At 46.0% G+C, this 16,638-nt stretch overlaps 1 protein-coding gene across 7 annotated transcripts in view; it reads right to left on the bottom strand.

The window, feature by feature from the left end:
- Positions 1-16,638, bottom strand: part of RPS6KA2 (ribosomal protein S6 kinase A2) — a 457,145-nt gene that overhangs the window by 26,279 nt on the left and 414,228 nt on the right. For all 7 annotated transcript variants that reach the window (XM_017508303.2, XM_017508305.2, XM_037731262.1 and 4 more), the window contains 2 exons: positions 12,597-12,727; positions 10,978-11,103 (listed from right to left, as the gene is read on the bottom strand). In XM_017508303.2, the coding sequence (XP_017363792.1) occupies positions 10,978-11,103; positions 12,597-12,727 (257 nt within the window). The remainder of the gene's footprint in view (positions 1-10,977; positions 11,104-12,596; positions 12,728-16,638) is intronic.

Below are 16,638 nucleotides of genomic sequence, written 5' to 3'. Positions count from 1 at the left end.
TTTTAGTAGAGATGGGGTTTCACCATGTTGGCCAGGCTGGTCTTGAATGCCTGACCTTGTAATCCACTTGCCTCAGCCTCCCAAAGTGCTGGGATTACAGGCGTGAGCCACTGCACCTGGCCATATATTTTTCTTTTAATCAACACTTAGCCTTTCGCTACCAAGTATTTATGCTACATGAAGATGAGGAGCCTCTTCATCATCTGCTAAAATGGAGTGAGTTCCTGCCATGTGCCTGACTTTTTTGAGGCGCCTGAACTACAGCAAAAACAAAACAAAGCCTTCGCTCCCCTGGGTGGATGTCCTCATGGGGCTGTGCACACAGAGAGTGAACACCCCACGCAGGGGAATGTGCCTTAGGAAGATGATGTAGGTGAAGGAGGCCGCTGGCGGCAGAAGACGGAGGCGGGGAACTAAAGTCAGGCATCCTGGGGGCTTCGGGTGCATATTTGTGTTCTCCGGTTGGTCCTGAGTTGGAAGCAGGAACAGAACTTAGGAAGCTGTCAGTCATTCATCAAGTCCTGGCCATGTGGGGCTGACTGTCACAGAAGTCATAGTTCAGCTTCCTGGGTTGTCACTAGAGATAGCAATCTGGCTTCCTGCCAGCCTGACACAGCCACTGGCCTCCCGAGTGGTGTACTGTAGATGAAGCGGCTAGCTGCGGGTGTGGGTCAGACTTCTGGGCACCCGGCCTGGCCACCATCTGCTTGTGTGTTTACTCTCAGCCCCTAGACCCCGTGGGAGGAACCAGCCTTGCGGACACTGGACTTTAGCCCGGTGAGACAGATTTTGGAATTTTGACCTCTGGAGCTGGAAGACCATAAGCTGAGGTTGTTTTAAGCCACTAGATGTGTGGTAATGTATTACATTGACAACAAGAAACAAGCCCATGTGGAAAGACGAGAGAGAGTCAGAACCAAGTTTACGCTGGTGGGTGGGAGTCAGTGAGATGGGCTCAGGGACACGCGGTGGGCAGATGGCGCAGGCTACACGTTCTTGCTGATGACTGTCCTCCAGCACGCCTGCTGGGAGGGGCTGAGCCATGAGCCAATCACATTAACCCCTTCCCATCTGGAAAAAAGAAAGTGCAGCTCTCTGCCAGCGCTCATTTCATTTTACATGAACACTCTCATAGAGGCTGAAGCAAATCTGACTGACATTCAATACGAAAATGAAATGTAAAAACTGTTATTGGAGTTATTTCTCAATGGAACTAGTATCAGAATTGTCTGAATCAACAGAATTGTCTATTTTGAAAAAACTGGATTCATCAAATGAATCTTGAACCAACAACTGTTCAAGAATGAAGTCAACTCCCACGTAGGTAGGAATGCTGTGTTTTCTAGGATTTGACATTATCAGCTATCGATAATGAGTGTTCTTTGTAAATGGAAATGCCACTACTAAAAATGGAATGCTATCAATAGAATGATGTCCTGTGTCTCCAAAGTCTATGTACTGGAGTGATGCAAACATAATAATAAACTCGACATATTTTACAGCAAAGTTATCTTGGGGCAAACGCTCAGCCGCAGGCACCGCCCATGAGTATTCTTGGGGAAAATGGGCAAAGGGTTAAGTCATCCAGAATGGCAACTTCCCAGTGTGTGTTTGCAGGAGATGCGAATGCCCAACCCATTGCACTGAGGAGCTTCCTTGATGAGGGAATGGCTGTGCGGAGACACGGGCTGGACAGAGCCGCTGTTCCGGTAGGCGAGTCCATCATTTCCCGTCTTCTCTGAGTCCCTCTCCTCTGAAGAGAAATTTATGCCCCTGTTTTCCTCAGTCATGCAATCTGTTACCAAAGCTGCCCAGTCTCCTTCCTTGTCCTTCTAAATGTTGCTTTCTTTTCTATTTTCTGTTTTAATTAACTGCTCCCAGTCCAGCCTCTGTGCCTGTGAATGCGCGCCGTTCTCTGTGCGTCCGCTGTGGCTGTGATGGCATCGGAGCCTCTGTCTGTCTCTGCGTGACTGCCGTTCTTGAGACGGTTAATGTCGCTCCTCCACATAGCTGACCTTTCAACTGCTGTTTCTCTTTGCTTCAAATTGTCATGATTTCTATAAAAAATGTGTTTTGATCTCAAAAGCCAGGACTGGCCTTGACCTTCCTCCTTCCAGGCTTGGCCTCAGGGGTTCGACTCTGCAGCACAGTCACCTCTCTTCCCCGGGACGGGTGCAGCTAACACCCATGTGACACTGGGAAGCCCCACGATGGAGCCATCTGCAGCTTTCTCAATGGCTTAGAATTCTTTGCAGGATCTGTACTGGATCCTCTGGAGTCAGCCTGAACACAAGCTCCCCTGAGCCCCCTCCTCAGTCCTGTGCAGCTCACTGCGGTGCCCAGCTCGAGGCCATGGATTCTTTCAAGATGCAGCTTCGGCCACAAGCCCAGGTGCTGCCCCGAGGAGGAGCAGGCTGTGATCCACAGGAGCCAGGGTCAGCGCTGCCAGTGATCTCGGAGCACAGTCTGAAAACAAAGGTCCCCATGAACACAGACCATCCTGAATGCCGTGGGGGAGGAAACTGGAGGAGCTTCTGGAGGCCGGGGCCCTGGCTGGGGGCCTTGCAGCTCAGTGCTGGAGGAACCAGGTGCACTGTGCCCTTGGAGGTGAAGCTGGAGGAAGTGGCCTGGCTGCAGCTCGGTGCTTACACAGCTGAACTGTGGCCCACTTGGGGGGATCAGGGCCTTTCACTGGGGTACACCCAGACTCGTAAGACCCAGAGACTTAGATACGATTTTAAATAGAGCTCCACGTGTACCTGGCACACCTTCCCCTGAAAGCCTAGGGACCTTGCTGTGTATCAAACAATAGATTTCTCTCACAGGTCCCTTCTGTTCTGCAGCCCAGCCTTACTGCCCAGCCCTGTCTGCTCTGCATGCTGCCTCATTCTTTCATGGTCTGGGCACTCTGAGATGCACAGAGCATCTGGCTGAAACAGAACATCGGGTTCCCACCCTTATGACGAGCGGGTGTGCTGGAGAGGGGTCGGGAGCGTGCACTCGGGTCTGACTGCTTGGACGGGAACCTGCTCTCCCGCTGACTGGCTGCGACTTCTCATATGTGGTGACAGCTCTGACTTTCTGTTCCCTCACGGGGATAATGAAAATGATTACACCGTGGGGCGCTGTGAGGATTAAATGACGTCACACATACAGAGCGTTCACAGCAGTTTCGGCAGGTACTGAGCGGGAAGTGTCTGCTCCCATCATCCTTGTGACTCTCATCCTTCTATTAACGCCTACAGCTCCTGCCTCAGACTTCGGCTTTTGGGAGTTTTTCTCTTCATATATGTGCCGATGTTGGTGTTTTGTGAAAGAGGGTCAAGGTGGCAAAATTGGCACTTGAGTGATGTAATGTAGTTTTATGCCTATCATGATATCTGTAAGAAATAAAACTTGACTCATTAGTAGAGATGGTCAAGAGCCCTCTCCAGGTACCTGTATTAAGCTTATGAGACAGAAAGATACTAGTGACACAAGCTAACATTTCTGTAGTGAATTAGCTCTGATATGTGTAGAGAGTCGACCCTTTAACAACCTGGGGTTAGAGGTACCAACCCCTCAAGCAGACAAAAATCCACATATAACTTTTGACTCTCCCAAACCTAACTATTAATAGCCTATTGTTGACTTAAAGCCTTACTGATAACAGAAACAGTCCATTAACACGTATTTGTATAAGTATTATATACTGCATTCTTACAATAATACGATCTAAAGAAAAGAAAATGTGACTAAGCAAATCATAAGGAAGAGAAAACACATTTAGTGTTCGGTACTGTATTTTTGGATGCAGTGAGTTTGTGCTGTCTGTTCACAGATGGATCATCTGTCTGAAAGGTGGGCACTCGCAGCTGCAGACCTCAACCTGGGGCACGTATCGAGCTTTCAACTTTTCTGGTCATGTCATGACTTTTCTCTGCTTCCTGGGAGCTCTCACAGCGTTCCTAGTGGCACTTCTCTTAGGTTCTATGGTGTTATTCAAGGTTTATGGTACTGAGCTAAACAGGGTGAAGAAATATGTGAGAACCACGAGACACCGTTTTTTACTTGGATTCCCAATTCCCTGGGGAGGGACTGTTCCCATGGAGATGATGAGTGTCACAGGCATTTAAAGGGGTCCTTCCAACACCTGAGGTGCTATTGCAGCAACGGAAGGTGGCTGTGGAACTCACAGTAGTGCAGGATTCACCACAGTCAATTTCATGCAGCTGAGTTAATGTGGCGTCTATGTTTACATTGATCTCAACTGCAGATGGCACCACGCACGGTTTGTGCTTCAGCCCACAAATTTTGATAAATTTTAACTTTTTGTAATAAATCTGTGTACATTTTATAGTAGAAAATGATAAAGTAGACTAGCATCTACATATACTTTATGCATTCCGACTTACCATTTTCTTAATTTTTCAATATTTCGAGGCTATGTGGTTTGTCTGAGTTTCTTCAAATCGTAACAAATCTCCAAAAAAAAAATGCCAATACGTTCATTGAAAAAACACTGCATAAGTGGATCCTTACAATTCAACCCCATGTTGTTCAAGTGCCAACTGTATATATTTATGTATTCCTATATATTCTCCCACCGATATAACGCCAGGAATCCTCCCGTTTATACAAATCAGTACTATCTAGAATATATACCTAATTACGTTAGGCCATAAAGACGTAAGAATAAAATAAAAACAATGCCCTCTTTCAATTAAAGTGAATATGCCATCTTTGAATAGGAATATTACTTTTTCTTCCAAATATACCTCTCCCCTTCCTTTTAATCCTCCTGCATCACGATTACGTTCCACACTTAATCATCACTTCTCTTGTAATCTTACTTTAAATGAAGGGTGCTATTCAGCTACACGTCACGCTGTTTTGAAGTGTTATACGATTTCACCCCCTACCACTACTCTCCACTTTGTTTTTGGTTATAAAAACAAAGGCGGACTTTAATTCTACATCAGATTACTTAGCTGTTTCGTCCCAATAAAATGGCTTGTAGTTATTAGAAAGTAGGGCACATCTGTTCATCTACAGTGTGTCTGATAAAAGGAAGAGGAAGCGTCGAGGGAACATAAAAGCTTTTCTCATTCAACCATCAGAGCACTGGCTGGGGGCACTGGCAGAGTGCCTGCATCAAGTCCGGCCTGACACGGCATGGCGTGCACGAGGGTGGACGCGGCGTGGCGTGTATGTGTGAGAAGGCGGAGGGGTGGTGTCTTCCCGCCAAGGCCGGACTGCCCCAGTGAAGGATCTTGGACATCCCAGTGTTGTTTGCCAGAGTTGAGAGGGAGGGACAAGCCTGGGAATCCAGCTTGTCATTCAGCCCATGTTAACTGAGCCCCTGCTCCATGCTGGGCACTGCTGGATGCTGCGGTAGCTAGAATCGGTCCTAAAATTAGGACTAAAATTAGGATCGATTCTAGCTGCCACTTCCCACAAACATAGCACAGTCCCCAGCATAGAGCAGGAACTCAAGTCAAAAACACAGCTGAAAATAAATGCGAAACTGACAGTCTTGTTGACTGGGAATATACTTGGGTAAACTGGTTTAAGTATAACCTTAAATGTAGTTTACATGATTCAGGGTAACAATGACGGTAACATTAGGAACCTGAAAAAATGCAGAAATAGGCTGGGCGCGGTGGCTCAAGCCTGTAATCCCAGCACTTTGGGAGGCCGAGGCGGGTGGATCACGAGGTCAAGAGATCGAGACCATCCTGGTCAACATGGCGAAACCCCATCTCTACTAAAAATACAAAAAATTAGCTGGGCATGGTGGCGCGTGCTTGTAATCCCAGCTACTCAGGAGGCTGAGGCAGGAGAATTGCCTGAACCCAGGAGGCAGAGGTTGCGGTGAGCCGAGATCGCGCCATTGCACTCCAGCCTGGGTAACAAAAGCGAAACTCCGACTCAAAAAAAAAAAAAAATGCAGAAATAAGTTAAAGCAAAATATAATGCTATTCCAAGAATGTGAGGACTAGTAAGATTCCATATTCACTCTGAAGCCCTGCATCTGACCTTCATAGAGGTGAAGAGTTGGTCCCACTCTCCTCTTAGAAGGACCTGCACTTAGAGTCATGGCTCGATCACAGCAGGGTGGGGGTATGGGCTGCCCTGCAGCATGGGGGAACACTGAGCTCTTGGTCAGATCATCATCCTGTTGCTAAAGGACTCACCAGAAACTCGGTGAAGAAGAAAAACTCCACCCCCATCTCCAAACTATCAGCCTCCTGGCATTTATCTACATGAGACCCGCCCTCACCCACAGGATGCTGTGGTTTGGGGTTGTCAATCTTCTGTTGGGGTAGCAGGTGGTGGGGGCTGTCCTGTGTACTGCAGGATGCTGACCAGCTTCCCTGACCCATATCCACCAATGGCAGGAGCCCTGCTCCAGCTTAAAAACCAGAAAGTCTCCAGACATTGCCAGTGTCCCCTGGGGGCCACAGTCACCCCAAATGAATATGATGTCCCTGGGCAGAATCCATCTATTCTGGTCACTGTCCTCATTGTTTAGTCAAGATTGCTGCCTTCCTTCATTATTGGTTTCTGGGTCACCCATGCCATTGAATGGGAGGAAGCCCTGCCTGGCTAGGATGGGGCTGCTGAAGCAGACCCCGTTTGTATCCATGAGCCATGAGTGGGCTTGTATGCGGCTCACATGACAACTGGGAGTGGTAAAGCTGGATTCTAGTGACAATCTTGGCAGGACATCTACTGAGCTGAGATCCAACTCACACGTCAGACATCAACTGCCACATAGTTAGTTCTGGGTCACATTAGAAATCACCAAACTTTGCTGTTGCTCAGTCCATCCGTCAATAGGTAGGGATGCTGCTTCTCATAAACAAGTCAGTGGATACAGACAAGGACCAAAAGTATTTCAATTACATTCCACCTGAAAATGCTGAACACAGAACCACGCAGTGGTCTGCACTGCATCAAAGTTTTGGTAACAAGTGGGCCCATTCTAAATAACAAACTTGCTGCTCAGAAATGCCAGCTTGTTCATCTTTGAAGGAAATCCAAACAACTGTGTCTACCCACAGATAAATGAGCTTGTCACCACTCCCTTGACCAGCTGAAATGTGCTTCTGAAATGGCTGTGGTCACAGGAGCCTTCCAGACCCCGAGCCATGGAAAGTCCTGGGCCCTTCAAAGGGCTGCACCTTCCCACCCTTGGTTAATTTATGCATCATCCAGACAACACATTATGACTCCCTGTAGTCTCAGAAGGCACAAGGGAAATCCTTTTCATGTGCACTGGCTACATTTGTCTGGGGAACTTCAAGTTTTGTGAAAGAGAAACTGGAAGACCAGGCTCTTTCTTCTACCATCGGCTGGAGCCACAGTGCCTGGCTTCTCTCCCCAAGAGCTGTTGCTGAAATTCCACAGGGTTTGACCTCAACAAGATCTTTGAAGACTGAGGGACTCAGTTATAAGCCATGTAACAAAGCTGAATTCAGATGGTGTCTTTAGATATGGGAATAGTAGGAGAAAACACACCATTGCCTTGTCACTGGGGGATTTACCTGCAGAGGCACAAAACGGGGGCTGATCCACCTCACAGGAGCAGGCTGTTTCCAGAAAGGCACCGTGGCTGCTGGGCTGACAAACCCTAGGCTTGTTTCTTTGAGCTCACTGGCACGCAGTGATTGTTTCTGGGACTGCTGTCTGTCACCCGATAAACAATCTAAAGAAATTCTGTGAGCAAAGACTCAGACAGAAAAAAATTCCAAGGAGCTTCGTATGCTTATGTGAAATATGTTTCAAAGTATAAGTGCAACTCTCTTGTCTAAGGCAGAATACAGGTCTACTCTTCACCACTGGGACACCACTGGAACATCTGGACGAAGGAACAGCACCTGGATATGCAAATGGTAGGCGCGCATCTAAGTTCTCCTTTAAACCCTCCCAATGAGATGGAGGAGCAGGGCAAACCAGCCTCAACAATCCAAATAATAGAACAGCAAGCCTACACACCCCAGGCTGCAGAGGCAGCCACTTCATAACAAAACCTGGTGTTCTCCTGCTTTTCACACATCGGGTGGACATTCTACCACTAATGTAACACTGCAGTCTCCACCCAATTTTCCCAGTAACAGTCAATCATGATATATTTCCTTCCTTTTACCTCTCCTGGATGTGTTCAAGACTCTGCACAGACTAAACACAGAGATGCTATCAGAGGGACTCACAGATTGTTTCCCTATATTTAAACTTTCTCTTTTGTTTGAGAAATTCAAGATAAGTTTGTCAATAATCCACAAATTCTTGAAATCAAGGGACCTGAGATTTGTTTTTGGCTGGTGTCTTTTGTTTTCCCAGTGCAAGAAACACAGTCCCAGTGAATATGCAGGCCATGCTTGAGGATCTATCCTTTCGAAATATCTGTTTTCAGAGGCCCTGGAGGCAACGCCACATATCTGCAACCATCTGATCTTCGACAAACCTGACAAAAACAAGCAATGGGGAAAGGATCCCCTGTTTAATAAATGGTGTTGGGAAAACTGGCTAGCCCTGTACAGAAAGCAGAAACTGGACCCCTTCCTGACACCTTACACTAAAATTAACTCCAGATAGATTAAAGACTTAAACATAAGACCTAACATCATAAAAACCCTAGAAGAAAACCTAGGAAAAACCATTCAGGACAGGCATAGGCAAGGACTTCATGACTAAAACACCAAAAGCATTGGCAACAAAAGCCAAAATAGACAAATGGGACCTAATTAAACTCCAGAGCTTCTGTACGGCTAAAGAAACAATCATTAGAGTGAACCGGCAACCAACAGAATGGGAAAAAACTTTTGCAATCTACCCATCTGACAAAGGGCTAATATCCAGAATCTACAAAGAACTAAAACAAATTTACAAGAAACAAACAAACAAACCCATCCAAAAGTGGGCAATTGATATGAACAGACACTTTTCAAAAGAGGACATATATGAGGCCAACAAACATATGAAAAAATGCTCATCATCACTGATTATTAGAGAAATGCAAATCAAAACCACATTGAGATACCACCTCACGCCAGTTAGAATGGTGATCATTAAAAAATCTGGAGACAAGAGATGCTGGAAAGGATGTGAAGAAATAGGAACACTTTTACACTGTTGGTGGGAGTGTAAATTAGTTCAACCATTGTGGAAAACAGTGTGGCACTTCCTCAAGGACCTAGAAATAGAAATTCCATTTGACCCAGCAATCCCATTACTGGGTATATCCCCAAAGGGTTACAAATCGTTCTACTATAAGGACACGTGCACACGAATGTCACAGCAGCACTGTTTACAATAGCAAAGACCTGGAACCAACCCAAATGCTCATCGACGATAGACTGGACAAGGAAAATGTGGCACATATACACCATGGACTACTATGCAGCCATAAAAAAACTATGAGTTCGTGTCCTTTGTAGGGACATGGATGAATCTGGAAACCATAATTCTCAGCAAACTGACACAAGAACAGAAAATCAAACGCCGCATGTTCTCACTTATAGGCTGGTGATGAACAATGAGAACACATGGACACAGGGAGGGAGCATCACATACTGGGATCTGTTGGGGGTCAGCTAGGGGAGGGACAGTGGGGCACAGGGAGGTCAGGGAGGGATAACATGGGGAGAAATGCCAGATGTAGGTGACGGGGGGATGGAGACAGCAAACCATATCGCCATGTGTGTACCTATGCAACAATCCTGCATGATCTGCACATGTACCCCAGAACCTAAAGTATAATTTTTTAAAAAAAAGAGATATCTGTTTTCTTTAAAATTTCAGTGGAGCTCTGAGCAAATGAGGGTGGGATGGGATCATCTCAATGTTGTCATCAATTTGAACAATCTCTTCAGAGTGTAGGAGAATCACAGTTGATGAAAATTACATCACTTATACTCTACTTGCTAGCTGGGCAGATGTCCTTTGAAGGGCAAGTTAATGGATGACCTCATATCAAAGCAAACCATGTGCTACGGATGTGTCTGGGAATAAGCTGGGCGGGTCCCAGTCATGATGGCAGCACAGGCTGGGACCTCGCTCTGTGACAGCCTGGGGTTTAGCTCCACAGGAAAGGGGTGGAGTTTCAAGTGTCTTTTAGAGAGGATGTACAATGTTGGTTTTTTTTTTTTTAACATAAATTTAATTCTGATTTTAACAGGAAATTTTACCTTCAATCCACATTTTACTAAAGAAAAAACTCTAGAAACTGGTATTCTGGATTCCCATATCAAATATTTAAACTAGCAACAATTATAGAAGCTGAAGTTACTATGTAGAGATTGCCAAATTGGGTTATATTGTTTCTATATACTGTTATTGATGGTTGGGAGTAAAAACACTAGCTCTCTGCCAACGTTTTCTGTAAATAATACAAGCTTGCTTGCTTGCTTATTAATTAATTAATTAATTAGAGATGGGGTTTCACTATATTGGTCAGGCTGGTCTCGAACTCCTACCCTCAGGTGATCCACCCTCCTTGGCCTCCCAAAGTGCTGCAATTACAGGCGTGAGCCACCGTGCCCAGCCAAGCTTATTTATTTCTTTGAGTATTTTCGTCCTTTCACCCTCTTTTCTTTCCTTCCTTTCCTTGCCAAATTCTGTGCCTGTCCCACAACTCTATTTTCTCAAAATACTGGGGCCACAAAGCTTTCATTCTTGGTGTATGTCATACACAAAGCTACGAACGGTGCTCCCTACGTGCTGGATATGACTGAAAATATTCGTGATTTGCAAAACTATCTTTTAATGGATGACCTCATTTCAAAACAAACTGAACTGCATCATATCAGACCTTGGAAAATGGCAAATGGAGAGAATGTTCACTCAGGCTCAGGTGTCCCTGCCAGAGTCACCGCGCAGCTGAGCACAAGAGCACACACGCTGTGCTCCGACGCCCCGTGCTCCCACGCACCGTACGTGCTCCCATGCACTGCACTCACCCAGGGCCCTGCTCACACGGCAGGCCTGCCTTACCTTCACGGCATACTCAGTGTCAGTGGCTTTATGCACACATCGCTTGCACACCGAGTAGGAGCCAACCCCGATGTCTTCCTTGATCTCGTAGCCATCGGTGAAGTGGATGTTGTTCCCGTGTAACTGCTGCAGAGGGACCAGGAGAAGAGGGGCTGTCAGAACCCTCATGCAAGAGGGCAATGCAGCTACATGTACACAGAATGGGGGAGAAGAGAGGCGCCCACTGTGAACCCAGGGTGTGGAGGCCCAGGAGTTCATGGGTTCCCCTGCCCAAGGCTGCAGAGCTACTTAGTGATGTTCTAGACCTAAATTGCAACTTCTCTGATTCCTTGGGCTACAACTCTTAATTTTTAGACAGCAGGCCATTCAGTGTCCACTGACTGATGTGTTTCTCCCAAAGATCTGAGAGTAGAAGCATCTGAAAGTGAGAAGGAAGTGCTGGCAGCTACTGGGTGTGTGGCTCCAATGCCTGTATCCAGAGCAAGACTCTGGATGGAAACATCTCATTGGATATCTGATTCCATAGTGCCCAAGTCACAACCTGCTCTGACCTGCACACAGAAGCCCCACCCACCTGCTTTTAAATGAGACAGAAAGCTACCTATGGCAGCATGCAGTATCATGGCAATGTCCACTTTACATATGCTGTATTTCTCCAGAAGGCCACAAGGAAGGAAACAGGATGGAAATCCAATGCCATCCAATTTACCTGGACTTAATTCTTAAATAAGTTTAATAACAATTAGAATTAAGATTAATTAAGCTTAATCTCTTAGAGTTTTCTGTATTCTGGTTATGTTTACTAGGTGGAAAACTCATTATAAAAATATCACCTTCCATAAACCTCCCAAAGCCTACATTTCATCATAGGAAAATGATGCCTGCGGATCAAACTGCTATCTTAGGGTCCTAGCTGGATTCCACAGTGAAGATGCTCCAGTCGCTGGCCATAGACACACCATGGTAACATTCTACCCAGGGCTTTTTCTTCCTTAAGATGAATGCAAATTGGGGTGGGAGCAAGGGCTCAGAACACCAACGAGACCACTCCAGGGACCATGATGAGAACCACTAGGGAGACCACAGGGACTATCACGGGAACCACCACGTGGATCCATGGGAACCACCATGGGAACCATCACAAGGACCATCACAGGGACCACCAGGGAGACCACCATGGGAACCACCATGGGAACCATCATAAGGACCATCATGGGGACCACCAGGGAGACCACAGGGACTATCAAGGGAACCACCACGTGGATCACCATGGGAACCACCATGGAAACCATCACAGGGACCATCATGGGGACCACCAGGGAGACCACCATGGAGATCATCACAAGGACCATCATGGGAACCACCAGGGAGACCACCATGGGAACCACCACGTGGATCACCATGGGAACCACCATGCAGACCATCACAAGGACCATCATGGGGACCACCATGGCAGACACTCAGAACAATAGGAAGTGCCAGGGAGGAAGAATTGGTGATTGAAGTCCACCCACCCTAAGCACCCAATCCCCAGGTCACTGAGGCCACAGGGAACGCCAGAGTCACCCCTCATCCAAGTGCCCTCTTACCCCCAACCCGCTGCAGGCAAACACAGTTACCTGCACGATTGGGTGAACTGGGACTTTGTGCAGATCTTGTTGTGAGGGCTCTTGGATCAGACTTGAGGCCACAAAGCTGAATCCTCTAAACAGGTGATGAGCATTCGCACTCGGGGGGACACCGGGAGAGTCTGCAGGTGACAGGGGCAGAGTTCAGATACCACAAAAGCTGGGTGACCCTGGGGTAAAGTGATTGTGTCTGTGTGTGTGTGTGCATGTGGTATGTGTGTGTAAGTTGTGTGTGCATGCGTGTGTGTGTTGTATGCCCGTGTTGGAGGAAAATGTAAAATAACATGTAGAAATGCTGAACCAGATGAAACGGATGCTAATGGTTTGATTTTTAAATGGCAAAAATACCCAGAACAAAAGCTTTAGGATTATCATTGATGGCATCTTTTAGTTTGCTGCCTTCGGAATTTACTATATGTTCTTAACCACAGTCCTCCACCCCTACCCACTCCAGACTCAGTTAAGAAGACACCAGTAACCTCAGGATGGAATTGTTAGTGAATGTGAGTCCCATATTCTTAGCATCTGGTCTCTAGATTTGACAGGTCCCACCCCTGCGCCCACAGCTGCATAACTGTGTGTGTGCTGCGCATGTGCTCTGCTCTTCAAGGACATTTGGGCAATGTTGCTCCTGCCACAACAAGGCAGAGTACACAAGTTGTGATTCCCCTCCTTTAAGATTCTTCTGATCTCTATAAAATCTGTGTTCAAAAGCATGACTGCTGTGAGATCAATCCCACTTCAAGTTTATCATTAAGAAAAACAAAAGGATAAATGCCTCATGGGGAAAAAATATCTGCATCATACATAACAGATGAGAGCCTAAACTCTGTATTAACCAAAAGCTCCCAGAGATCAATGAGAAAATAGCAAAATACTCAAAGGAAGGAATTCTGATAGCTACCATAGGTTTGAAACAATGCCCAATCTCTCTAAGAAGTGAGCATACACATATTTAAATAGGATCACACTTTTGCCCAATGAATTAACAAAAGTGAAAGAAATCAATCACGTCTGGGTTTGCTAGGGGGTAGACACCCTTCTAATTGCAGGAGAGAGATTAACTGGCATAACCTTTTGGAGAGTCAATTGGTAGTGGTCATCCAACTTTAAAATTTGCATGTCCTTGAAGACAACTCTACATCTAGAAATTTATCCTACAGAATTGCTTTCAAAAGTACAAGGAACTTAAACAACTCAACAACAGCAACAAAACAAATAACCCCATTAAATTTTGGCCAGAGGACAGACATTTTTCAAAAGAAGACATACAGATGGCCAGACGGTATATGAAAAAATGCTCAAGATCACTAGTCATAAGAGGAATACAAATAAAAACCACGATGAGATATCATCTTACATCCATCAGAATGGCTGTCACTAAAAAGTCAAAAAAATAACAGATGTTGGTGAGAATGTGGAGAAAGGGAACACTCATAGACTGTTGGTGGGAATGTAAATTAGTACAGCCTCTACAAAAAACAGTACGAAGCTTTCTCAAAGAACTAAAATTGGAACTACATTCAATGCAGCAATCCCACTGCTGGGCATCGACCCCAAGAAAAAGAAATCATTGTCTCAGAAAGACACCCACACTTGCAAGCTTACTGCAGCACTACCCATAACTGTAAAGTTGTGGAGTCAGCCACAGTGTCCTTCAACCAGAGACTGGATAAAAAAGATGTGGTACATATACACAATGGAAAACTTTTAGTCATAAAAAAGAATGAAATCATGTCTTTTGCAGCAACATGGATGGAAACGGAGGCCATTATTTTAAGTGAAGCAACTCAGGAAGGTCAAACCCCACATGCTGTCACTCATAAGTGGGTGCTGAATAATGTGTGCGTGTGGCTGTTGAGTGTGGAGGGACAGAGAATGGAGACGTGGGAGGAGGTGAGGGATGAGAAATGACTTAAAGGTTACCATGAACACTCCTCAGGTGATCGTCACACTAAAAGCCCAGCTCACACCGTTATGCAATATACCCATGAGCAAAGCTACAGCTGTACCCGACATTTCCACAAATAAAAAACAAAACAAGCAAATGAAAAACCCCAAAGTACTTAGACATTAATGTAGAAAAAGTCTGTTTCAGTGATATATGTTACAGAAAAGAAAAAGGAGACACAAAATACTCCTCACTAAGACAATCACGGCCACGGTCAACAGTGGCCCATCCGTATCAGGACGCTCATAATGGATGCTACGTGAGTCCTGCCGGTGAGACCAGGGCCACCAGAAGGAGCCACAGCTGCGTGGACTGACAGAGACGTGGCTTCCTAATTGTTTGTCAAACTGAAAAAAGCAAAAAGCTGTTGAAGAAGATCTCAGACATTATTTTAAAAATTTAAATATATTTAAATATATATATATACACACACACACACACACACACACACACACACACACACACATAGAGAGAGAGAGAGAGAGAGAGAGTAGATAGATAGATGAGCTAGGCATGGTGGCTCATGCCTGTAATCCCAGCACTTTGGGAGGCTGAGGCGGGTGGATTGCCTGAGTTCAGGAGCTCAAGATCAGCCTGGGCAACATAGTGAAACCCCATCTCTAATAAAAATACAAAAAGTTAGCCAAGTATAGCGGTGGGTGCCTGTAATCCCAGCTACTAGGGAGGGTGAGGCAGGAGAATTGCCTGAACCCGGGAGGCGGAGGTTGTAGTGGGCAGAGATTGTGCCCTTGCATTCCAGCCTGGGCAACAAGAGCAAAACTCTGTCTCAAAAAAAAAATATATATATATAGAGTAATAGGATAACAGAATAAGAGATTTAATATATTAAAATAGAATATATATTACATTAAAATAGAATATTATATTATATAACATGTAAACATAATATATAAAATATGTAATTTTTCCTGAAAACATCCACATGTAAAAATGTAAACATCCTTATTTACGTATCTTTTAAGACTCCATGTATGCAGAGGGTGTAACTGTATATTCTAGAATTCTCTACCTGCAGGCCTTTGTCTCTTAGCCCTCGTTCCCCGCCTCCTCTGTTTAGGTGCTGTACTTTGAAATGAAAAAAATACACCCAGTTCTCAGTTTTATCTCTTCGTGGTGAGGCAGGTGTGTGGGGGTGGCAGACAGCTGCAGAGAACATGTGTTTTGTTTCTTAGTATCATATTCTGGGGCAACAGTTATGAGGGCTGCTTCTCTAAAACCCAGGAACCAGCCCCCACTCTGCATGGCCCTCTGGTGCCAGTGGGGGCCAGGCCGTGGACAGACACTGGTGCTCTTCCGGTGGTAGGAAGCTTCACAGACCTGGCTCATCCTCAGTGTCCGGGACCAAGAAGCAGGCAGAGCCAGTGTCAGCCCTCGAAGGGACCTTCACAGTCACCCCAGGTAGATGCCCACAAGATCCCTGGACTAATGTGACCCCAGTTGGCTGTGTTTGGAAATAAACATCCAACCGCCAGACTAGGGAGGCATCATCAAAAAACCCAAGGCACAGACAGTTGTGTTTAGAAACTGAAACTCTGCAGTGTGACCTGGCGGAGAAGCACGGGCTTTCTGAGCGGCTCGGCTTCCCAGTACACGGAGCCACTCAAGGAGGAAGCGCTCTTGCTGCTCAGTTTGTTAACTGCACGGAAGTCTGGCTTTGAGGTCCGCCTCCTCCCAGAGATTACCCCAGCTACCACATGCCTCATATTCTCCCTGGAAAAATGAAGGGCACGTGGCTACATCATAGTTTAAAACATCCTCAAACCTGGAGGCCCTTTATGTCCTAACTTAGGGCTGTAGACTCAGAACGTGAGGAGCCACGATAAGAGTGAAGTGCCAAGCACAGATTGGGAGTCTAATTCACAGCCCGTGGAGCAGTGTGTGGATCTGGGGTCTAATTCACAGCCCGTGGAGCAGTGTGTGGATTTGGGGTCTAATTCACAGCCCGTGGAGCAGTGTGTGGATTGCGGGTCTGATTCACAGCCCGTGGAGCAGTGTGTGGATTGCGAGTCTGATTCACAGCCCGTGGAGCAGTGTGTGGATTGGGAGTCTAATTCACAGCCC

This window comes from Cebus imitator, unplaced genomic scaffold (assembly GCF_001604975.1).
Source record: "Cebus imitator isolate Cc_AM_T3 unplaced genomic scaffold, Cebus_imitator-1.0 Scaffold389, whole genome shotgun sequence".
Taxonomy (NCBI): Eukaryota; Metazoa; Chordata; class Mammalia; order Primates; family Cebidae; genus Cebus; species Cebus imitator.
Note: the sequence above shows the minus strand (reverse complement) of the source record. Positions and strands in the feature narration are given on the sequence as shown.